The sequence below is a fragment of the Nerophis lumbriciformis genome, linkage group LG14 (assembly GCF_033978685.3).
Source record: "Nerophis lumbriciformis linkage group LG14, RoL_Nlum_v2.1, whole genome shotgun sequence".
NCBI classification, from domain to species: Eukaryota; Metazoa; Chordata; class Actinopteri; order Syngnathiformes; family Syngnathidae; genus Nerophis; species Nerophis lumbriciformis.
In genome coordinates, this window is record NC_084561.2 from 10704594 (window position 1) to 10728823 (window position 24230).

Consider the following 24230-nt stretch of genomic DNA (forward strand, 5'->3'; position numbering starts at 1 on the left):
CCCAACCCCCACCTCAACCTCCTCATGCTCTCTTAAGCATGTCCCAAATTCCAAGCTGCTGTTTTGAGGCATATTAAAAAAATAATGCACTTTATGACTTTAATAATAAATATGGCAGTGCCATGTTGGCATTTTTTTTTTCCATAACTTGAGTTGATTTATTTTGGAAAATCTTGTTACATTGTTTAATGCATCCAGCTGGGCATCACAACAAAAATAGGCATAATAATGTGTAAATTCCACGACTGTATATATCGGAATCGGTAATTAAGAGTTGGACAATATCGGAATATTGGACATCTCTAGTCACATAATAAAAATGCTACAGGATGCTAAGCCAATCAAATCAATCAAGTATGAAAAGATGTGTGTAATTCTGTTCAGGATAAATACCAGGTGAGTGTTTTTACGTTGCTAATCCGTCAGGTGTTGGCCAACCTCGTGATGGAGAAGCTGCTGCCGTCTTTGGAGAAAGAAATGCTTCCACACCTCAAAGCCAAGAAGACGGAGAAGAAGAGAGTTTGGTTTGCGGTGAGTTGCGTTGCTGTTGAAGTAAATATTAGTATCATGTCGTGTGGTGAACTGGAATCAATTGAGATGCACTTTGCCAAACAGACGGTGGAGGCAGCATACATTTTGGTCATGGAACATCTACTGGCTGGATTCACAGCCTTGAAGGAAGAATGTCGGAAGTGTGTGGAGAAACAAGAGGTCGTCGTCCACTCGGATATGGACCACATCCTCAACTCCAGGCAGCAGCTGCAGGAAAAAGTCAGAGGTGAACGCTTTTGCTCTTTCCTGCTTTTGCTCCATTTAGGAATGTAAAGTAGTTTCAATTTGGGATCCTTGTAAAATGTCCTCAGTCACAGAAAAGTTTGGTTTCTCCAGCTAAAGTATGGGCGGAAGCAGAGAAGGAGTTCGCTGAGAGCATCCAGCCTCACCTCGGAGCCGTCCTGGAGGAACTCATGGAGCCAATCAGCTCTGCTTTTCTGGAAGGACGTCAGCTCAGCGAGAGCCTGATGGACAAGTATCACGATGAAGTTAAGCAAGGCAAAGACCTCCAGGAACTCAAACAGGTCGGACGTTCGTACGCTTGGTGACTGGGTGGAGGTGATGCAGTGCGATTGTACTTCATTTGAATGACAAAAAAGGCAAATGAGTATTGTTGGCTTTGTAGTACTTCCTGTCTGTGGGATTGTTTGCAGGTTTGAATGCTCCACATGCACTACAAATAACATGTTTATTTGCCTTTTCCCAATCCTGTCCTTCAGACTCGGACTGCCATGGCAAGACCTGAACTACAAAGTTGCTACCAAAGGATTGACTGCCTGCAGGGAAAGAATCTGTTTGGCTTCTCAAACATCCCTGGAATCATTCATAGTACTCAGATCCACCTGCAGCAGGTACATGGTTAATTAATAATAATAATAATAATAATATATCACATCACGTCTTATTTCCAATTTCTATTCTACTATTATGTTATTAGGATCACATTCATTTTGATGATTAAGTTATAGTGATTCTCTGTTGTATTACATATTGTTTGTCATGTTGTTCTTGTTGTATGTCATGTTGTAGTTTTTATTTGTGTTGTATGTCATGTTTGTTTTATTTCATGTTGTTCTTGTTTTATGTCATGTTGTATTTCATGTTGTGCAGTATTCCATGTTATTTGTTGTATGTCATCTTGTTTACGTTATGTCATGTTTGTTTTGTCATTTTTTAGTTGTATTTCATATTGTAGGTGATATTTGTGTTTTGTCATGTTTACGTTATTTCATGTTGTGTCATGTTTTTGTTTCACGTTATTTTTTTGGATGTCATGTGTGTTTTGTCATGTTGTATTCTGTGTAGTTGTGTTGTATTTCATGTTTATGTTGTATTTCATGTTGTATTCCATGTTTCTTATTTGTGTTGTATGTCATTCATATTGTATGTCATGTTTACGTTATGTCATGTTTGTTTTGTCATGTGGTTTTAGTTGTATTTCATGTTGTACAGTATTCCATGTTCTAGGTGATATTTGTTTTATGTCATGTTGTTTACGTTATGTCATGTTTGCTTTATTTCATGTTGTGTTTGTTTTGTTTCACGTTATTTTTTGGATGTCATGTGTGTTTTGTCATGTTGTATTCAGTGTAGTTCTTATTTGTGTTGTATTTCATGTTTATGTTGTATTTCATGTTGTTCATGTTGTATTCCATGTTTCTTATTTGTGTTGTATGTCGTTCATGTTGTATGTCGTGTTTGTTTTATTTCATGTTGTTCTAGTTGTATGTTATATGTCATGTTTGTTTTGTCATGTTAGTTTTATATCATGTTGTACAGTATTCCATGTTGTAGGTGATATTTGTGTTTTATGTCATGTTTCTGTTATGTCATGTTTGTTTTATTTCATGTTTTCATGTTATTTTTTGGATGTGATGTGTGTTTTGTCATGTTGTATTCAGTGTAGTTCTTATTTGTGTTGTATTTCATGTTTATGTTGCATTTCATGTTGTATTCCATGTGTTTCTTATTTGTGTTGTATGTCGTGTTTGTTTTATTTCATGTTGTTCTAGTTGTATGTTATTTATGTTATGTCATGTTTGTTTTGTCATGTTTTAGTTGTATTTCATGTTGTACAGTATTCCATGTTCTCGGTGATATTACCATGACGTTATGTCATGTTTGCTTTATTTCATGTTGTGTCATGTTTGTTTTGTTTCACGTTATTTTTTGGATGTCATGTGTGTTTTGTCATGTTTGCTTTATTTCATGTTGTCATGTTTGTTTTGTTTCACGTTATTTTTTGGATGTCATGTGTGTTTTGTCATGTTGTATTCGGTGTAGTTCTTATTTGTGTTGTATTTCATGTTTACGTTCCATGTGTTATTTGTGTTGTATGTCATTCATGTTGTATGTCGTGTTTGTTTTATTTCATGTTGTTCTAGTTGTATGTTATGTCATGTTTGTTTTATATCATGTTGTTGAAATTGTATCATGTTGTATCATGTTTTATTTGTTGTTCATGTTGGATCTCATGTTTGTTTTATTTCATGTTGTATTTCATATTTATGTTGTATGCCATGTTGTATTCCATGTTCTTGTTATTTGTGTTATGCCATGTTGTTCTTATTTGTGTTATGCCATATTTATGTTGTATGCCATGTTGATCTTATTTGTGTCATGCCATATTTATGTTGTATGCCATGTTGTTCTACTTATTTATGTTGTATGTCATGTTGTTTTCTTCAGCTGGTTGAAAATTCAACGTTTACGTTTGGTCAGCTGGTCTTCGAGGACCTCCAGGATGACACTGAAGAAGCACTCTCTCTGATAGAAAAGGCCAAACGCCGAGTTCTCAAGGTCATACAAAAGCTGCTATGTTGTATACATATATACACTACATACTCTTAGACATATACTGTACATCTTTCTTGTTGTAAGGTTTCATGTTAGCTTGTTTTATTCATTTTACAAGCACTTTAGTCATTGTCCACACACATTATTACTGCACTGTAATATTACCATATTAACAAACGTATTACAGTCTTACTCCAGTTTTTGTGCATTCTCTGGGTTATCACCAAACATTTTACCTAACAAAATACAATATTCCGTTTGCCCAAGCGATATCTGGCATCTGATCAGAGCCTTATGTTTAATAAATAAGGGACACTCCTCTCTCTCGCCGACAGCTGTTTGAGTGCAGTGTGTAATGTTATACAAACGTGTCATTATGACTTGTTATTACACTTATTACAGTACTTTAGGTGCATACATTATGCACAAAATGAGCAGAAATTGATAAATAGTTTTTGGCAATGTCATAAGAAACAATATTGAATATGCTGATAACCATGTAACCCAGGGGTGTCAAACTCAAATACAGTGGGCCAAAATTTAAAACTGAACAAAGCCGCGGGCCAAGGTTGAACAAATTAACCTTTTAATAGGGACCCATTAAATATAATTGCATTAAATATTGAACAAGCAAGGCTTATATAACTTTATAGTGACATGCAAAATCAAGTTTCAAATAATAATAATAATAATTAAAAAATATCAATGGCATATCAAATACAATTTAAATAAAAATTGAATGCCTCTTTTCTATTTGCAGCCTTCTGAGGTAAATATCAACATTAACTTTTTCCACAGGCTAATACATTTGAAAATAAAATAACAATGAATAAACCAACCATTCAGGACTTTAAACTGCTCAGTTTGCAACACACTGATCTAATCTGATGTGCCCAAGCCAGATACCTGCCATCTTTTCTTGGATGCTAGTTCATTAATGTCGGGGCTCAGGCTTTGAGCTTAAGCAACCCTCATTATCGAACGAAGATGTTCATCTGTCATAATATCTTGTATTGCACAGTCCTGGGGGCGTGCCTTACAGGCAATGCTTTTAAAGTCCTCTACGAGCTGACGTCACGTCCGCTTTTCATCCCTTTTAACAACGTGCCCGCCTAGTCACAATATATGAGCGACTTCTGTACGCACACTCACGTAAATGCAACGCATACTTCATCAACAGCGATACAGTTTACACTGAGAGTGACTCTATAAGCAGCTTTAACATTGTTAGAAATATACGCCACACTGTGAATCCACACCAAACAAGAATGACAAACATATTTTGGGAGAACATCCGCACAGTAACACAACATAAACACAACAGAACAAATACCCAGAACCCTTTGCAGCACTAGGTGTTGTGCCGGTTAAGTGTGGGCTTTAGTTGATATAACACTCCCGTCAGGGGGTGCATTCTACGCCGGGGGTGCATTATCCGGCACAACACCTGGACGCTACAATATACACCCCCGCTACCTCCAAGCCCCCCCCACATACACACACACACATACACACACCTTGTAGCGTCCCGGAAGAGTTAGTGCAGCAAAGGGTTCTGGGTATTTGTTCTGTTGTGTTTATGTTGTGTTACTGTGCGGATGTTCTCCCAAAATGTGTTTGTCATTCTTGTTTGGTGTGGGTTCACAGTGTGGCATATATTTGTAACAATGTTAAAAGTTTTTTTATACTGTCACCCTCAGTGTGACCTGTATCGCTGAAGATCAAGTATGCGTTGCGTTCACTTCTATGTGCGTGCTAAAGCCGCACATATTACGTAACTGAGCCAGCACTTGTTGGACTGGATGAAAAGTGGATGTTACAATTCTCGGGAGGGGCACTGAAATTTGGGAGTCTCCCGGGAGGTTTGGCAAGTATGAGAATTAGCGGTGTACCGCGGCACCACCGCTGTATATGATCGGCGGGCCAGCACTAGTGTTAATTTGATATCGCCTCACGGGCCAAGTGAAATTACACGACGGGCCAAATTTGGCCCGTGGGCCAGAGTTTGATACCCATGATGTAAACGGTAATCTTTGTGTCACTTGTGGAAACAAACACGTATAGCCTTAAATATAAACTAATATTGTTTATATAATAAATTAAGATTATGAAAATTGTGGAGAGTTGGTTGTTATGATGAAGTAGAGGTTGTACCGCTGTAGATACAACATATTTTTATGAAACATCATTTCAGGTATTTAGACAATTATGACTCTAAATGTGAAATTGAACTAGTAAGGTGGTCTGACCTGCAAGTTGAAGGTTCCATTGTGCTTGCAGCAATACGACTACGACAGCAGCACCGTCAGGAAGAAAACCTTCCAACAAGCTTTGGTGTCCTTCACGCTGCCCGTCGTCAAGAAGACGCTGGCCGACACATGCAAACCTGTGAGCAACACACACACACTTCAACACCACTTCAAACTAGCAGTTATGTGAAGGTACTTTATATGTGGAGCAGCACAATCCTAATACATTTAAGAGAACCAACTGAACATTACTTAAGCAAGCACTTAGCGACGGAGGCAAGGAAAAACTCCCTCGAGGGACGAACCCAGACTCTGTGGGGCGGCCGTCTGTCTGGATCGGTTGGGTTAAGCAAGAGGGACTGTGGGTAGTAGATAGTGTGAGAAAATAGGATCGAGTGGTTAAGCCAGTGTTTTTCAACCACTGTGCCGTGAGATACAGTCTGGTGTGCCGTGGGAGATGATCTAATTTCACCTATTTGGGTAAAAAATATTTTTTGCAAACCAGTAATTTATAGTCTGCAAATGATGTGTTGTTGTTGAGTGTCGGTGCTGTCTAGAACTCTGCAGAGTAACCGTGTAATACTCTTCCATATCAGTAGGTGGCAGCAGGTATTTTTCGGACTATAAGTCGCAGTTTTTTTCATAGTTTGGCCGGGGGTGCGACTTATACTCAGGAGCGACTTATGTGTGAAATTAACACATTACCGTAAAATATCAAATAATATTATTTAGCTCATTCACGTAAGAGACTAGACGTATAAGATTTCATGGGATTTAGCGATTAGTAGTGACAGATTGTTTGGTAAACGTATAGCATGTTCTATATGTTATAGTTATTTGAATGACTCTTACCATAATATGTTACGTTAACATACCAGGCACGTTCTCAGTTGGTTATTAATGCCTCATATAACGTACACTTATTCAGCCTGTTGTTCACTATTCTTTATTTATTTTAAATTGCCTTTCAAATGTCTATTCTTGGTGTTGGCTTTTATCAAATAAATTTCCCCAAAAAATGCGACTTATGCTCCAGTGCGACTTATATGTTTTTTTCCTTCTTTATTATGCATTTTCGGCCGGTGCGACTTATATTTCGAAGCAACTTATACTCAGAAAAATACGGTAATTGCTTTGTAGATGTCGGAAACAGCGGGAGGCAACGTGCAGGTAAAAAGGTATTTAATGCTTAAACCAAAAATAAACAAAAGGTGAGTGCCCCTAAGAAAAGGCATTGAAGCTTAGTGAAGGCTATGCAAAATGAAACTAAAACTGAACTGGCTACTAAGTAAACAAAAACAGAATGCTGGACAACAGCAAAGACTTACTGTGGAGCAAAGACGGCGTCCACAATGGACACCCGAACATGACATGACCATCGACAATGTCCCCACGAAGAAGGATAAAACCAAAGTAGATGCGGGAAATATTGCTACAGGAAAATACCAAAAAAAGAGAAAAGGCCACCAAAATAGGAGCGCAAGACAAGAACTAAAACACTACACACAGGAAAACAGCAATAAACTCCAAATAAGTCAGGCTGTGATGTGACAGGTGGTGACAGTACACCTACTTTGAGACAAGAGCTATAGTGATGCATGCTTGGTTATGGTTTAAAGTCATACCCAACAATTGCGACCACGACTTTTTACTGTCAACTGAGTTTCGTTTTTTAATGATTTCTGCTGGTGGTTAGGGTTAGGGGATTTCAACGCAAAAAATGTGCCTCGGCTCAAAAAAGGTTGAAAAACACTGGGTTAAACGATGGGGGAGGGACAAGAGAACTATGGTACAACAGTGGTAACAACAAAAGTAACGTGATAATGCTAGCAATGATGCTAGTGATAATACTAGCATGATGCTGGTAATAATGATCGAGATATTGCTAGCAGTGATGCTAATGCTAGCAGTAATGCTAGTGATAACGCTAGCAGATGATGCTAGTGATGTTTTGCATAGTCCTGTTCTGCTTTACTTTGGATTTTCACGTGAGTTAAGAATATTAGGTGTTCCTCAATGCAACTTTTCACTTCCGATAAGATACCATTATTGGAGCCTTGAATATTGGACAATACAAATTCTGATCCGATATATCATCAGCACGACTCATACATACTTGTTGTTAGAAAAAGCTTTGTTAAACTTAAATTGGTAGCTATGAAAGACACTCACCTATTTATTACTAACCGTCTAAAATGGACTTACGATGTTTAAGTGAAGTGGGTTTTTTTTTGGCGACCCTTAGTACACTGCAAAAACTGAAATCTAAGTAAGATTAAATATCTCAAATAAGGGTGATATTTGCTTATTTTCTGTTTGATAAGATAATTCTTCTCACTAAGAGTGTTTTACTTGTTTTAAGGGTTTTGGTCCTAAATGATCTCAGTAAGATATTACAGCTTGTTGCTGAGATTTTAATGACCTATATTGAGTCAAACATGCTTGAAACTAGAATATCAACTATTGCAAAGCTGTGTCATTAACACTCACAAGTATCAAACTACTTTTTTAAAGTAATAATTCTTACTTCAAGCATGAAAAAAAAATATGATGCCAAGCGCATATCATTATGTCAAGATAATGGCACTATCATTTACTTTAAGAATATTTTTCAACATATTGAGCAAAAAGGTCAGATTGTTTTCTATCAAGAAAAGTGCACTTGTTATTAGTGAGAATATACTTATTTTAAGGTATTTTGGGATTCATTGAGGTTAGCTAATTTTACTTGTTTTGGAAAGTCTTGACAAGCCGGATTTTCTTGTTCTATTGGCAGACAATTTTGCTTAGTTCAAATAAAATATACATCGGTATCGGTTGATATCGGAATCGGTAGTTAATAGTTGGACAATATCGGAATATCGGCAAAAAAGCCATTATTGGACATCTCTAATTATTATGATTATTAGAGACCGAGTGCCTTTGGGACAGAGGACCCTATTGAATTTCTAGCGTTTTATTATTATACCGCCGCCTCTTTGAGCTGTAATTTGGCCCCCTTAACATGCTTCAAAACTCACCAAATTGGACACAGACTCCAGGACTGGCAAAAATTGCGATCTAATAAAAAAAAAAACCAAAACTCAAAATTGCGTTCTAGCGCCCCCTAGGAAGAAAACACAGACAAAACTGCCTCTAACTCCCAGTAGGAATGTCGTAGAGACATGAAACAAAAACCTCTATGTAGGTCTCACTTAGACCTAGATTTTACACACTGACAACCCCCAGCAAAAATCAACAGGAAGTTTGCAATTCCCCCTTCAAAACAATAGTTGTGTAAAAACAATCACCTTTTTTCAAACATTATCTCCTCTGAGCGCGTTTGTTGTGTCTGCTTCAAATTAGCACAGGAGAGCGATTGAACCCTTCTGATTAAAAGTTGATGAAAGAGTTTTAATTACTGCTCCGGTTTGGATTTGATGAGCCCTCAAAGTCGGTCCCGTCCATCGCTGCTTGCAGCTTTAATTCAAATTGTTGTTTCACAATGTAAGAGATAAATATAAAATAAAGACAAAGTCTTTACTGAAACTACTTTCTTCATTTAGGAACTTGAGGTCCTTAAAAGTTCTGTGGACACGGACTACTCCAACTTCATCCACGTGGACAACATCTATGAGGACGTCCTCCTTCAAATGCTGGACAAGGAAGTCACCAAAGGTACAAAACTTCTCACTCATCAAACGCCGTCTTGCATATTCGGGGCCTGATTTACTAAGATGCAAATATATTGTCACACACGTATGACTGAGGATTCTCTGTCCATCCTCTCTTTGCAGCACCAGTATGTGTCAGTATGGACATACTTTACAGGGGTGCTAATTAAAACACAAAATAGTGTTCGCAAAACGGTGATGAGTGTTGATAAATCACATTGCACGTGCTAAATAGTTATTTGCATCTTTTTCTCCCATTGTTGTGGACGTTTTGATGATCAGTGTTTATTTAGCAACAATAATGAAGACACACACCTTATTCTGCTCACTTTACCCATGCAGTCCACTTTGCACACGTTTAGTAGATCAGCTTTGCGTGTGCAATGAAGTTTGCACGTGTTTCAGCACACAGACCTTTAGTAAATCAGACCCATAGTCCTTCAAGTGCATAAGTGCATTCACTCATGCATACTTACATTGATCTTTCAAGTGCATAAGTGCGTTCACACTTGTATATGTACTTACCTTCAATACTTTAGGTGTGTTGCACTTGTATCCTTACACTTAGTCTTTCAAGTGCATAAGTGCGTTCACACTTGTATATGTACTTACCCTTAATACTTTAGGTGTGTTGCACTTGTATACTTACACTTAGTCTTCCAAATGCATAAGTGCATTCACTCATGCATATGTACATTAATCTTTTAAGTGTGGTACACTTGCATACTGAGTCTTTCCAGTGCATAAGTGTGTTCACGTGTGTATACGTACCCTCAGTCTCTTCAGTGTGTTACACTTGCACGCTTAGTATTTCAAGTGCATAAGTGCGTTCACACTTGTACAGTATACGTTATACTTAGACTCAATATTTAAATATTCAATATATTTTACACTTGTATACTTACACTTAGTCTTCCAAGTGCATAAGTGCGTTCACACTTGTATATGTACTTACCCTCAATACTTTAAGTGTGTTGCACTTGTATTCTTACACTTAGTCTTTCAAGTGCATAAGTGCATCCACTCATGCATACTCACATTGATCTTTCAAGTGCATAAGTGCGTTCACACTTGTATATGTGTACTTGTATACTATTTTCGGTGTTACATTTGTATCCTTACACTTAGTCTTTCAAGTGCATAAGTGCGTTCACACTTGTATATGTACTTACCCTCATTATTTTAGGTGTATTTCACTTGTATACTTACACTTAGTCTTTCAAGTGTATAAGTGCATCCACTCATGCATACTTGCATTGATCTTTCAAGTGCATAAGTGCGTTCACACTTGTATATGTACTTACCCTCAATATTTTAGGTGTTGCACTTGTAGCTTTGCACTTAGTCTTTCAAGTGCATAAGTGCGTTCACTCATGCATACTTACATTGATCTTTCAAGTGTTACACTTGCATACTGAGTCTTTCCAGTTCATAAGTGTTCACACGTGTATACTTACCCTCATTCTCTTTAGTGTGTTACACTTGCACGCTTAGAATTTCAAGTGCATAAGTGTGTTCACACTTGTATATGTACTTACCCTCAATATTTTAGGTGTTACACTTGTATCCTTACACTTAGTCTTCCAAGTGCATAAGTGCGTTCACACTTGTATATGTACTTACCCTCAATACTTTAGGTGTGTTACACTTGTATCCTTACACTTAGTCTTTCAAGTGCATAAGTGCATCCACTCATGCATACTTACATTGATCTTTCAAGTGTGTTACACTTGCATACTGAGTCTTTCCAATGCATAAGTGTTCACACGTGTATACTTACCCTCATTCTCTTTAGTATGTTACACTTGCACGCTTAGAATTTCAAGTGCATAAGTGCATCCACTCATGCATACTTACATTGATCTTTCAAGTGTGTTACACTTGCATACTGAGTCTTTCCAGTTCATAAGTGTTCACACGTATATACTTACCCTCATTCTCTTTAGTATGTTACACTTGCACGCTTAGAATTTCAAGTGCATAAGTGTGTTCACACTTGTATATATGTACTTACCCTCAATACTTTAGGTGTTACACTTGTATCCTTACACCTAGTCTTCCAAGTGCATAAGTGTGTTCACACTTGTATATGTACTTACCCACAATACTTCAGGTGTGTTGCACTTGTATCCTTACACTTAGTCTTCCAAGTGCATAAGTGCGTTCACACTTGTATATGTACTTACCCTCAATACTTTAGGTGTGTTACACTTGTATCCTTACACTTAGGCTTTCAAGTGCATAAGTGCATCCACTCATGCATACTTACATTGATCTTTCGAGTGCATAAGTGTGTTCACACTTGTATATGTACTTACCCTCATTATTTTAGGTGTGTTGCACTTGTATCCTTACACTTAGTCTTTCAAGTGCATAAGTGTGTTCACACTTGTATATGTACTTACCCTCAATATTTTAGGTGTGTTACACTTGTATCCTTACACTTAGGCTTTCAAGTGCATAAGTGCATCCACTCATGCATACTTACATTGATCTTTCAAGTGCATAAGTGCGTTCACACTTGTATATGTACTTACCCTCATTATTTTAGGTGTGTTGCACTTGTATCCTTACACTTAGTCTTCCAAGTGCATAAGTGCATTCACACTTGTATATGTACTTACCCTCAATATTTTAGGTGTGTTACACTTGTATCCTTACACTTAGTCTTTCAAGTGCATAAGTGCATTCACACTTGTATATGTACTTACCCTCAATATTTTAGGTGTGTTACACTTGTATCCTTACACTTAGTCTTCCAAGTGCATACGTGCATTCACACTGATCACTATACAACAAAATGCAGTACACTGTCAGTCCCCAAATGTTGAGTGTGCAGTGATGGACACTCAACATCGTCAATAGTTAAAGTTAAAGTAGCAATGATTGTCACACATACACACTGGGTGTGGCGAAATTATTCTCTGCATTCGACCCATCACCCTTGATCACCCCCTGGGAGGTGAGGGGAGCAGTGAGCAGCAGCGGTGGCTGCGCCCAGGAATAATTTTTGGTGATTTAACCCCCAATTCCAACCCTTGATGCTGAGTGCCAAGCAGGGAGGTAATGACTCCCATTTTTATAGTCTTTGGTATGAACTCACGACCTACCGATCTCAGAGCGGACACTCTAACCACTAGTCCACTGAGTAGGTGGCCATCTTGGCTATGCGGCGTAAGGGGCGGGACTACAAACCTAAAGGTATGGCGTCATCACCGCCTCATTCCAAGTAGTGTTTGATGCAAGTTACAAAAGCTAGCAGGTATTTTATTTTGGCGATCCAAACGTTGGTGTAACTTTAAATGGCTGCAAGGAGACAAGAAGAAGGTAAATATGTTGATACAGACACGGTCAGGAAGATCATCCACCATGTTTGGAGACGCAGTAACATCATGAAAAGTATATTTGTGTTGCAGTGGTGTCTGAGGCAGCCAGCCTGCAGAAGTACAACTTGTGTAAGGACACTCCACACCTGCTGGAACATTCCAGCCGCTCCAGCCTGTCCTCACTCACCGTCTCCACACCACCAAGTCCTGACGGAGACTTCATTTCCACCCACACCAGCGAGGGCCAGCTTCCCCTTTCACTCGACAACACCAAACACCTAGACGGTGCTGAGGACGTGACGACCCAGGCACCTGGTGACGGAGGTCACATGATGTCACAGGAGAAGACTCACAGGGTCCTCCAGGCGGACTCTGCCAGTCCCAGTGTGACACAGCAGGCAGTGGAAATGTCCACAGTGGATGAGGGTGGAAGACAGGAGACACACAAAGACACACAACTCCACAGTTCACCTTTAACCTCTTCACCTACCAACAAGTCAGCTTCACACTCCCACTACCAGGTGGAGGGAAACACCTTGAAGAGTCCCACACCTCAAGAAACTACCACCTGTCTCGTCCACACTCATGCTGAAACTGCTGACTCAGCTCAAACTGCTGACTCAGCTCAAACTGCTAAATCAGATGAAACTGCTGACTCAGCTAAAAGTGCTGAATCGGCTGAAGATCCCAAAGCCGCTAAAACTGCCGAATCGGCAAAATGTGCTGAGGTTTCTGAAATTGCGGAAGTCGCTAGAACTGCTCAAGCCACTGAATTGGCGGAAGTTGCTGAAGATGCCAAGGCGTCTAAAACTGCACAAGTTGTCGAAACCGCTAAAGCTGCTCAAGCTTCTCAAATAGCTGAAACGGCCAAAACTGCTGAATCAGCTCCAAGTCTGGAAGATGCTGAGGCTCTTAGAACGGCTGAAGCTGCTAAGACGGCTGCATCTGTGGAAGCTGCTCAACCTGCTGAAGCTTCTAAAACTGCTGAAGTTGCAAAAGCTGCTGAAGTTGCAAAAGCTGCTGAAGTTGCTAAAACTGCTGAAGTTGCTAAAGCTGCTGAAGCTTATAAAACTGCTGAAGTTGCTAAAGCTGCTGAAGTTGCTAAAGCTACCGGAGCTGCTGAAGTTGCTAAAGCTGCTGAAGTTGCTGAAGTTGCTAAAGTTGCTGGAGTTGCTAAAGCTGCTGAAGTTGCTAAAGCTGCTGGAGTTGCTAAAGCTGCTGAAGCTTATAAAACTGCCAAAACTGCTGAAGTTGCTAAAGCGGCTGAAGTTGCTAAAGCGGCTGAAGTTGCTAAAGCTGCTGAAGCTTATAAAACTGCCAAAACTGCTGAAGTTGCTAAAGCTGCTGAAGTTGCTAAAGCTGCTGAAGTTGCTAAAGCTGCTGAAGTTGCTAAAGTTGCTGGAGTTGCTAAAGCTGCTGAAGCTGCTAAAGCTGCTGAAGTTGATAAAGCTGCTGAAGTTGCTAAAGCTGCTGGAGTTGCTAAAGCTGCTGAAGCTTATAAAACTGCCAAAACTGCTGAAGTTGCTAAAGCGGCTGAAGTTGCTAAAGCGGCTGAAGTTGCTAAAGCTGCTGAAGTTGCTAAAGCTGCTGAAGCTTATAAAACTGCCAAAACTGCTGAAGTTGCTAAAGCTGCTGAAGTTGCTAAAGCTGCTGAAGTTGCTAAAGTTGCTGGAGTTGCTAAAGCTGCTGAAGTTGCTAAAGCTGCTGAAGTTGCTAAAGCTGCTGAAGCTTATAAAACTGCCAAAGCTGCTGAAGTTGCTAAAGCGGCTGAAGTTGCTAAAGCTGCTGGAGTTGCTAAAGCTGCTGGAGCTGCTGAAGTTGCTAAAGTTGCTAAAGTTGTTGGAGTTGCTAAAGCTGCTGAAGTTGCTGAAGCTGCTGAAGTTGCTAAAGCTGCTGGAGTTGCTAAAGTTGCTAAAGCTGCTGGAGTTGCTGAAGCTGCTGGAGTTGCTAAAGCTGCTGAAATTGCTAAAGCTAGTGGAGTTGCTGAAGCTGCTAAAGCTAGTGGAGTTGCTAAAGCTGCTGGAGTTGCTAAAGCTGCTGGAGTTGCTGAAGCTGCTGGAGTTGCTGAAGCTGCTGGAGTTGCTGAAGCTGCTGAAGTTGCTAAAGCTGCCGAAGCATCTAAAACTGCTGAAGTTGCTGCGGGCCTAAAGATGGTGGACGTGGTTGCGGTGGTGAAGCAGTGAGGCCTTCTAGAAGGAGGGAGAAGCTGCTCCTGACTGGCAACTAGCGATGTATGTATCACCTTACTTTCTGAAAACATTCTTGTGTGCTGCTACAAAATCAGAGTGGGACTAAAATGCTTTTTCCATTCTAAACATCCCCGTGAGGATATTTCCCATAAAAAGATAAATAAAACATATTTATACACAATATCACATATTTGCTGTTTGTACGTCAGCTCATGATGAAAATATATCTCGTGTGAATCATTTTCATACACTTGTTTTATTTTGTCAAGATGGGACATATTTACTTTTCAAATGAAGGTATGTATTAAACCCCTTTTATTTTGAAAATTGTTCAAGTTTGAATCACCAGATGTGACAAATGAAAGGAGCTTTTTGTGTTTTAATGTCCTTTGCTCAAAAATACAGCAATCAAGGATGGTAGTCTGATGATGTCATCTGAGTTTGTTTACGTTTGGTAAAATTGAAGGGTGCAAATGTAGATTTTAAGGTTAAAAACTGCATTCATTTTAAGTGTTTTTAAAAAAAATGTATTCAGTTAAATGAAAGTGGTATTGATTTTTTTTTATTTACAGTAATGGACTGTTAAAAAAAAAAAAAAAAAAAAAAAGTTTACGGTGAAAAACTGGCAGAATTAGATTTTTTTTCATGGAAAATATTTTATTGTAAAATTAAATTGCCAGAATTCTAAGGTTAAAAAAAACAAACTGGTACTATTTTTCCGTTTAAAAAAAAATGACTGTAAAAATGTTTTATATTCTATTGCAAAAAACTGGCAGTTACCAGAATGTTATGGAAATTGTTTTCACAGTAAACTGAAAACAGTATTTTTATTTTATTTCACAGTAAAAAAAATGTGTACTATTTTTCCATTTAAAGAAATTACTGTAAACTAGAGATGTCCGATATCGGACTGCCGATATTATCGGCCGATAAATGCTTTAAAATGTAATATTGGAAATTATCGGTATTGGTTTCAAAAAGAAACATTTTTGACTTTTTAAAACGCCGCTGTGTACACGGACGTAGGAAGAAGTACAGAGCGCCAATAAACCTTAAAGGCACTGCCTTTGCGTGCCGGCCCAGTCACATAATATCTACGGCTTTTCACACACACAAGTGAATGCAAAGCATACTTGGTCAACAGCCATACAGGTCACACTGAGGGTGGCCGTATAAACAACTTTAACACTGTTGCAAACATGCGCCACACTGTGAACCCACATCAAACAAGAATGACAAACACATTTCGGGAGAACATCCGCACCGTAACACAACTGAACAAATACCCAGAAACCCTTGCAGCACTAACTCTTTCGGGACGCTTCCCCCCCCACCTAAACCTAATCATGCTCTCTCAGGGAGAGCATGTACCAAATTCCAAGCTGCTGTTTTGAAGCATGTTTAAAGAAAAAGAATGCACTTTATGACTTCAATAATAAATTGGCATTTTTTTTCATAACTTGAGTTGATTTATTTTGGAAAACCTTGTTACATTGTTTAATGCATCCAGCGGGGCATCACAACAAAATTAGGCATAATAATGTGTTAATTCCACGACTGTATATATCTGTATCGGTTGATATCAGAATCGGTAATTAAGAGTTGGACAATATCGGGATATCGGCAAAAAAAATCCATTATCGGACATCTCTACTGTAAACAAATCGATTTTATGGCAAAAACAGGCAGCTCAGGCATAATTTTATGCAAGACAAATATTTTACACAATTACTGTAAAATTGTACTGCTAGTTTTTCCCTGTAAAATCAAACATTTTTCCGAGTGTATATCATCTCAAACATAACTTTATAAGACAACACTGCCAGAGTGTTGTACACTAAGAAGGCATAAACACTTCATTACAGTATGGGTCTTCTCAAAAGTGAGTACTCAACCATGCATGTTAGTTTAATTCCAGCGTTTTATTCTTAGTGTTTATGCGTCCTGTGAGAACAAAATCTACATCTGCATGCAAATCTTGGCGTGACATGGAATAAAGTTACAGTATTCACACAAAACAATAAACGTATAGTCCAACACGTCAGGTTATGGCACATAATGCCAGTGCTCTAAACTATATTCACATAAACATCCCATTTCCAGTACATGACATAATACACTTGTCACAGTGTCTTAACAGTGCAACCTCATCACAAATACAACAAGCTTATCTGTGCTTTGCCACATTAAAGCTGAATAAATACTTTGTCTAATTGATGTAAATAAGATAATATTCTATTGTGCCCTAAGTGAAGGTGGAACACCTGCAAATAAATGAGCAAGCTGCTTCTTGTGTGGCTGCAGGTTCAAATATCAGCCAACAGTGGACATGTTGTTAAAAGAGCTGAAGGTTCAGAGGGATCATTTTCGTCAAATTTCTTCTGGGAATTCAGCCTAAACCCGAGTCGCTGTTGGTGTGGACCAGGTTCCACGTCAACTGGGAGGAGGTGGTGTAGTTGAACAGCTGCTCATCCGGCCGGAAGCCGTAAGCGCTGACAGGACGATCTGCTGGATCGTGAGCTGACCCGACAAACTCATCCGACATGCTGGAAACAAATCATGTCAACAAATGTTATTCATGTAAAACACGAGGTGTGGGGAATGGGTACCAAATTCTGTATTTTTATAGGTACCGACCGAATTCTGTTGGTACTAACAGGTACCAAATTGATACTTTGGTTACACATGACGTCGCGTCCGGAAAAAAAAACACTCAAAAGTAAGGCGCCTGTCAGAATAATTGTATCTAAGTTATCACAAAACTTTGTGTTGCCATGAGTTCCCGGCGAGAAGACAAAAGCTATCAGTGATCCTACCAAAAAGAAGGCTTGTAAAACTCCACAGTGTAGGATGGGAAGCAACATTAAGGTGTTCTGTTTCTTTGATGTATAGTAATCCACAGAAAGATTGTCTTGACCCGAGAACTACAAAGCGGAGAGGAAGCAGGACCAGACTCCTGTTTTGTAACAAAGGCGATGGCTGTTTACGACCCCCGTCCCTTTAGAAACAGATGCTGCCATGTAATCAGGGGAAGTCCAAATTAACAATCTTTCGTCAGAGCGTGAAACACTGTACAAGGGTACAGGTGTACACGTTTCTCATCATTGAGCCAAATTTAATTCATCCATCCATTTTCTACCGCTTGTCCCATTTGGGGTCGCGGGAGCCCATCTCAGCTACAATCGAGCGGAAGGCGGGGTACAACCTGGACAAGTCGCCACCTCATCGCAGGGCCAACACAGATAGACAGACAACATTCACACTCACATTCACACACTAGGGCCAATTTAGTGTTGCCAATCAACTTATACAAATGTAATTGTCTCTGTCTAATTCCTTGCTTCTTGTCTTGTTTAATAGATGTCGTCAGTGTTTGAACCTGACAGCGCCACTTTTCAAAATGTGCTAGCTTGATGCTAATTTACATTGGACATGCTACTGATTAGCATTAGCCATTTTACATGGCGATTTCAACATCTCCAGATTATGGTAATGAAAACTACAACTAAGACGCACGTCACAAACCGCTGGTGTGTAATAAGTACAATACTTACACTTCGTAAGGCGCAACAAACGACAGGACTGGCACATTTTTGCTACATGCAAAGGCTATTTCCTGACTACGGCAACACAACAAGGACAAACTGAAAGGAATGTACACTTGCAAATGAGAAACAAGACATAATTGGACGGCACAGTTATTAGCTCAGTTTAATAATACCATCTCAATATTTTTTTAATTTAATAGTTAATAAAGGATCATTTATTACCACATGAAAACACACAAAAGTGCTGCAAATTGGTACAGTTAGGTATAAATTCCATTGTAACAGGAATTGGTACCGAATCAATTCAAATGTGAACGGAACCCCTCCTAGTTAGAATCCTTGCTGGTTAAGAGATTAAAAATAAAAGTAATTCATCAAATGTTTCATATTCTGTCCATGCTACAATGTTATCATAAAATGAGGGAAAAAAAGACGCTGGAGATGATGATGTATCATGTTGTAACTGTATGCATGTTCCAAATAAACTTAAACCATAAAAATGTAGTGTTCATATCTTCGTAGGAGTAAACTTACTGAATCAGCAGGGGATCAAATACTTATTTCCTAAGAACGGAATTGCTGCTCTTCCACAAATTAACAATGATGTAATCGTTAAATACACCAAAACTGCATATGCAGAAAAAAAACATGACATCTATGGAGCTGTTGCTGAGGATGTGTACCTTTCACTGTTGAATGAATACTGATACTCAACAGTACCAATTCTCAATACTTTCCTGTCAAATGTAAATAAATATTTAATCATAAAACATGTTTTTATTTGGTATTAAACAGTGACTGATTATGACAGCTGTGTTGGCCAGATGTCATATTTTGTTTTCTTACATCTGAGTCTCATTTGCAAGTATTACATGGTAGACTTTGCAATTCCAAGTTTGTCAGGAAGTAGTCTTTGCCATTAAGTTAAATATGCCAGTCATGTCTTTTAAGTCCTACAAAGTGTTTTCTTGTTTTATACGCACAAGCTGTTTGACTCTAACGTGCATCTTAACTGAAGTTTTCAAATTTTGGAGTAGTTCAAATCGCCATGTAAAATGGCTAATGCTAATCAGTAGCATGTATATGGTATATCCAATGTAAATGAGCATTTAGCTAACTTTTTGTGTTAGCGTTTTACTAGAGCAGGCCCTCGTGTAGTTATATTTTCTAGGGAAATAAGTATTTGATCTCTTGCTGATTCAGTAAGTTTACTCTTACGAAGATATGAACGCTACATTTTTATGGTAGCTCTGACAGAATGTGAAACATTTTATAAATTACTTTTATATTTAATCTCTTACTAACCAGCAAACATTCTAATTAGGGAGGGTACCTTTCACATTTGAATCACCGCAGAACAATTCTTGATACCTGGGAATTGATACTCAATGGTAGCAATTTTCAATAATCAGTATATATATTTGTTGAATAATAAAATCTTAATATTTAACAGTGAGCTGTCCAGTTGGTATATCTCCTTGTCTTACACTTCTGAGTCTCATTTGCAAGTATACATTAATTTCAGGTTGTCCATGATCCGTTACTGTAGTCTGACGTTACCCTGAATGTACTAGTCTGGTCTTTTACAAAGTGTTTATGTATAACTATTGTACTTATTACACATCAGCTGTTTGATCAATCAATCAATCACATTTATTTATATAGCCCTAAATCACAAGTGTCTCAAAGGGCTGCACAAGCCACAACAACATCCGCGGTTCAGCGCCCACATCAGGGCAAGGAAAAACTCACAACCCAGTGGGATGTCGATGAGAATGACTAAGAGAAACCTTGGAGAGGACCCAGTCCATAGTGGATCTAACATAATAGTGAGAGTCCAGTCCATAGTGGATCTAACATAATAGTGAGAGTCCAGTCCATAGTGGATCTAACATGATAGTGAGAGTCTAGTCCATAGTGGATCTAACATAATAGTGAGAGTCCAGTCCATAGTGGATCTAACATGATAGTGAGAGTCCAGTCCATAGTGGATCTAACATGATAATGAGAGTCCAGTCCATAGTGGATCTAACATGATAGTGAGAGTCCAGTCCATAGTGGATCTAACATGATAGTGAGAGTCCAGTCCATAGTGGATCTAACATGAAAGTGAGAGTCCAGTCCATAGTGGATCTAACATAATAGTGAGAGTCCAGTCCATAGTGGATCTAACATAATAGTGAGAGTCCAGTCCATAGTGGATCTAACATGATAATGAGAGTCCAGTCCATAGTGGATCTAACATGATAGTGAGAGTCCAGTCCATAGTGGATCTAGCATAATAGTGAGAGTCCAGTCCATAGTGGATTATTATTATTAGCCTTTATTTAACCAGGTAAAATCCCATTGAGATCAAATATCTCTTTTCCAAGGGAGACCTGGCCAAGAGGGCAGCAGCAAGGTTACATTAAAAACAGTGATAGTGAGTCCAGTCCATAGTGGATCTAACAATAGTGAGAGTCCAGTCCATAGTGGATCTAACATAATAGTGACAGTCCAGTCCACAGTGGATCTAACATAATAGTGAAATAGTGAGAGTCCAGTCCACAGTGGATCTAACATAATAGTGAGAGTCCAGTCCATAGTGGATCTAACATGAAAGTGAGAGTCCAGTCCATAGTGGATCTAACATAATAGTGAGAGTCCAGTCCATAGTGGATCTAACATGAAAGTGAGAGTCCAGTCCATAGTGGATCTAACATAATAGTGAGAGTCCAGTCCATAGTGGATCTAACATAATAGTGAGAGTCCAGTCCATAGTGGATCTAACATGAAAGTGAGAGTCCAGTCCATAGTGGATCTAACATAATAGTGAGAGTCCAGTCCATAGTGGATCTAACATAATAGTGAGAGTCCAGTTCATAGTGGATCTAACATGATAGTGAGAGTCCAGTCCATAGTGGATCTAACATAATAGTGAGAGTCCAGTCTATAGTGGATCTAACATAATAGTGAGAGTCCAGTCCATAGTGGATCTAACATAATAGTGAGAGTCCAGTCCATAGTGGATCTAACATGAAAGTGAGAGTCTAGTCCATAGTGGATCTAACATAATAGTGAGAGTCCAGTCCATAGTGGATCTAACATGAAAGTGAGAGTCCAGTCCATAGTGGATCTAACATAATAGTGAGAGTCCAGTCCATAGTGGATCTAACATGAAAGTGAGAGTCCAGTCCATAGTGGATCTAACATAATAGTGAGAGTCCAGTCCATAGTGGATCTAACATAATAGTGAGAGTCCAGTCCATAGTGGATCTAACATAATAGTGAGAGTCCAGTCCATAGTGGATCTAACATAATAGTGAGAGTCCAGTCCATAGTGGATCTAACATAATAGTGAGAGTCCAGTCCATAGTGGATCTAACATAATAGTGAGAGTCCAGTCCATAGTGGATCTAACATAATAGTGAGAGTCCAGTCCATAGTGGATCTAACATAATAGTGAGAGTCCAGTCCATAGTGGATCTAACATGATAGTGAGAGTCCAGTCCATAGTGGATCTAACATAATAGTGAGAGTCCAGTCTATAGTGGATCTAACATAATAGTGAGAGTCCCGTCCATAGTGGATCTAACATAATAGTGAGAGTCCAGTCCATAGTGGATCTAACATGAAAGTGAGAGTCCAGTCCATAGTGGATCTAACATAATAGTGAGAGTCCAGTCCATAGTGGATCTAACATTATAGTGAGAGTCCAGTCCATAGTGGATCTAACATAATAGTGAGAGTCCAGTCCATAGTGGATCTAACATAATAGTGAGAGTCCAGTCCATAGTGGATCTAACATAATAGTGAGAGTCCAGTCCATAGTGGATCTAACATAATAGTGAGAGTCCAGTCCATAGTGGATCTAACATAATAGTGAGAGTCCAGTTCATAGTGGATCAAACATAATAGTGAGAGTCCAGTCCATAGTGGATCTAACATAATAGTGAGAGTCCAGTCCACAGTGGATCTAACATAATAGTGAGAGTCCAGTCCATAGTGGATCCAACATAATAGTGAGAGTCCAGTCCATAGTGGATTTAACATAATAGTGAGAGTCCAGTCCATAGTGGATCTAACATAATAGTGAGAGTCCAGTCCATAGTGGATCTAACATGATAGTGAGAGTCCAGTCCATAGTGGATCTAACATGTAAGTGAGAGTCCAGTCCATAGTGGATCTAACATAATAGTGAGAGTCCAGTCCATAGTGGATCTAACATAATAGTGAGAGTCCAGTCCATAGTGGATCTAACATAATAGTGAGAGTCCAGTCCATAGTGGATCAAACATGATAGTGAGAGTCCAGTCCATAGTGGATCTAACATAATAGTGAGAGTCCAGTCCATAGTGGATCTAACATGATAGTGAGAGTCCAGTCCTTGATGGTAACGTGCATCTTAGTTTTCATTACAAAAATTGGAGGCGTTGAAATTGCCATGTAAAACTGCTAATGTTAATTGGTAGCATGTATATACCATATCCAATTAGCATTGTGCTAGCACATTTTGAAAAGTGGAGCCTTACTTTTGAGCCCTTTCTATCAGGCAGGTTTTATTTTTAGGCGTGGAAAATTGCAACATTAGTCTTTAGGTGCAGTTTGAGTTCTTGTTTGGTGAATCTGACGCCAAATGTAACAAAGGTTTTGAAATATGGCACCGTTTGATTTGACATGAATCAATATCTGATAGTTCCAATGGAATTTGGTTGGTATCTATTAGAGTACATAATTCAGTACCCATACCTAGATGTAACAGTTTTTCAAAATGATTTATAAATTCATTAATTGCTAGCATGCATTTATGGATCAGTACCTTCCCAGATATGTTTGTCCCAGCTCGTCATTCTGGAAGTTGCTAAAGAAGTCTGGACTGATGGCTCCATCAGCTGACATGATTCCATCTGTAAGACAATATTAGTAAGAAAGTATAATTAGTACAAGGAGAACAAACACAGTGAATTCAGCATTAATACAATTTGTTATAGACGTGATCCATTTAAAGGAGCATAAATCATTTGTAATACGTATTGAAGAAAAGAGTGTGAGTACCTGCACTGTACAGGAGATCAGGTCTCTCCAAGATGTCTCTGTTCTCACTGAAAGATTCTCCATCCTCCCCAAACAGTAAAGGTTCTCCTGTTTCATCCATCTGCCGGTTCTCTACCATCTCCAGCCACTGACAATTGTACCAGCGGAACTTTTCATTCTGGATTCTCTTCCCCCACTCTTCATCGTACTCCTGGACAAGCACCGACATGCAAGGAAAAGGTTCACGATATTATTTGGTACATTAAAATACGTCAGAATTGAGAAAGTAAAAGTCTATGTGGTAAACACTAACTAAAACTAGCATTTGCAATTTTGATAACACATGTTTTGCGTTCGATATATAGGAAGAGTAGTGTGGGAGGATGGTTAAAAGGTTGGAATCGGGTTTAAAAATAGCGCAACATTTTGAGAATTTAGGGCATTATAGAACTATGCATCCATTAATTTGAATGGGAATTTCCCGGGAAATTGGGGATTTCGGGAAAAAACTTAAATCTTTGAAAATTCTGATCCAGCACAATTGTCCTAAATCAGGCCTGGGCAATTATTTTGACTCGGGGGCCACATTTAGAGAGAAAAAAAGTGTCTGGGGGCCGGTATACTGTATCTATTTTTAGGAACACTAATACAAAACCTCACAATAATGTCTGATTGAATGCTAAAAATATTATGACAGACCGCCTGAAAAAACGTAATGGAATTTTACATTTTTCTATGAAGGATAAAACACTGAATATTGAAAAAATATGAACGTCACACCCCCTTTTGATCGACAAATTTTACAATCAAGTGAAACGCAACAAAAATGCAACAAACAGTGAAATATGAACGCAAAGGGTACAAAATAAACCCTCCTTCAATCTGATATATCGGATATATCACT

General features: G+C 38.8%; 2 protein-coding genes across 3 annotated transcripts in view; one reads left to right on the forward strand and one right to left on the reverse strand.

The window, feature by feature from the left end:
- niban1a (niban apoptosis regulator 1a) overlaps positions 1–14724 on the forward strand; it is a 36971-nt gene extending 22247 nt beyond the window's left edge. Inside the window, exons 7-15 of the mRNA XM_061976295.1 lie at positions 427–531; positions 616–778; positions 889–1076; positions 1272–1403; positions 3241–3351; positions 5629–5736; positions 9143–9254; positions 12667–13394; positions 13462–14724. Of these exons, the coding sequence (XP_061832279.1) occupies positions 427–531; positions 616–778; positions 889–1076; positions 1272–1403; positions 3241–3351; positions 5629–5736; positions 9143–9254; positions 12667–13394; positions 13462–14724 (2910 nt within the window). The remainder of the gene's footprint in view (positions 1–426; positions 532–615; positions 779–888; positions 1077–1271; positions 1404–3240; positions 3352–5628; positions 5737–9142; positions 9255–12666; positions 13395–13461) is intronic.
- A 1571-nt stretch (positions 14725–16295) lies between these two features.
- The window catches only part of kifap3a (kinesin-associated protein 3a), a 35127-nt gene continuing 27192 nt past the window's right edge, over positions 16296–24230 (reverse strand). The window contains exons 19-21 of one of the 2 annotated variants that reach the window (XM_072914625.1): positions 23348–23537; positions 23112–23199; positions 16296–17311 (exon numbers count right to left, since the gene is read on the reverse strand). In XM_072914625.1, coding sequence (XP_072770726.1) covers positions 17155–17311; positions 23112–23199; positions 23348–23537 — 435 coding nt within the window. In that variant the 3' untranslated portion in view covers positions 16296–17154. The remainder of the gene's footprint in view (positions 17312–23111; positions 23200–23347; positions 23538–24230) is intronic. The other variant, XM_072914626.1, reaches the window with a different exon arrangement.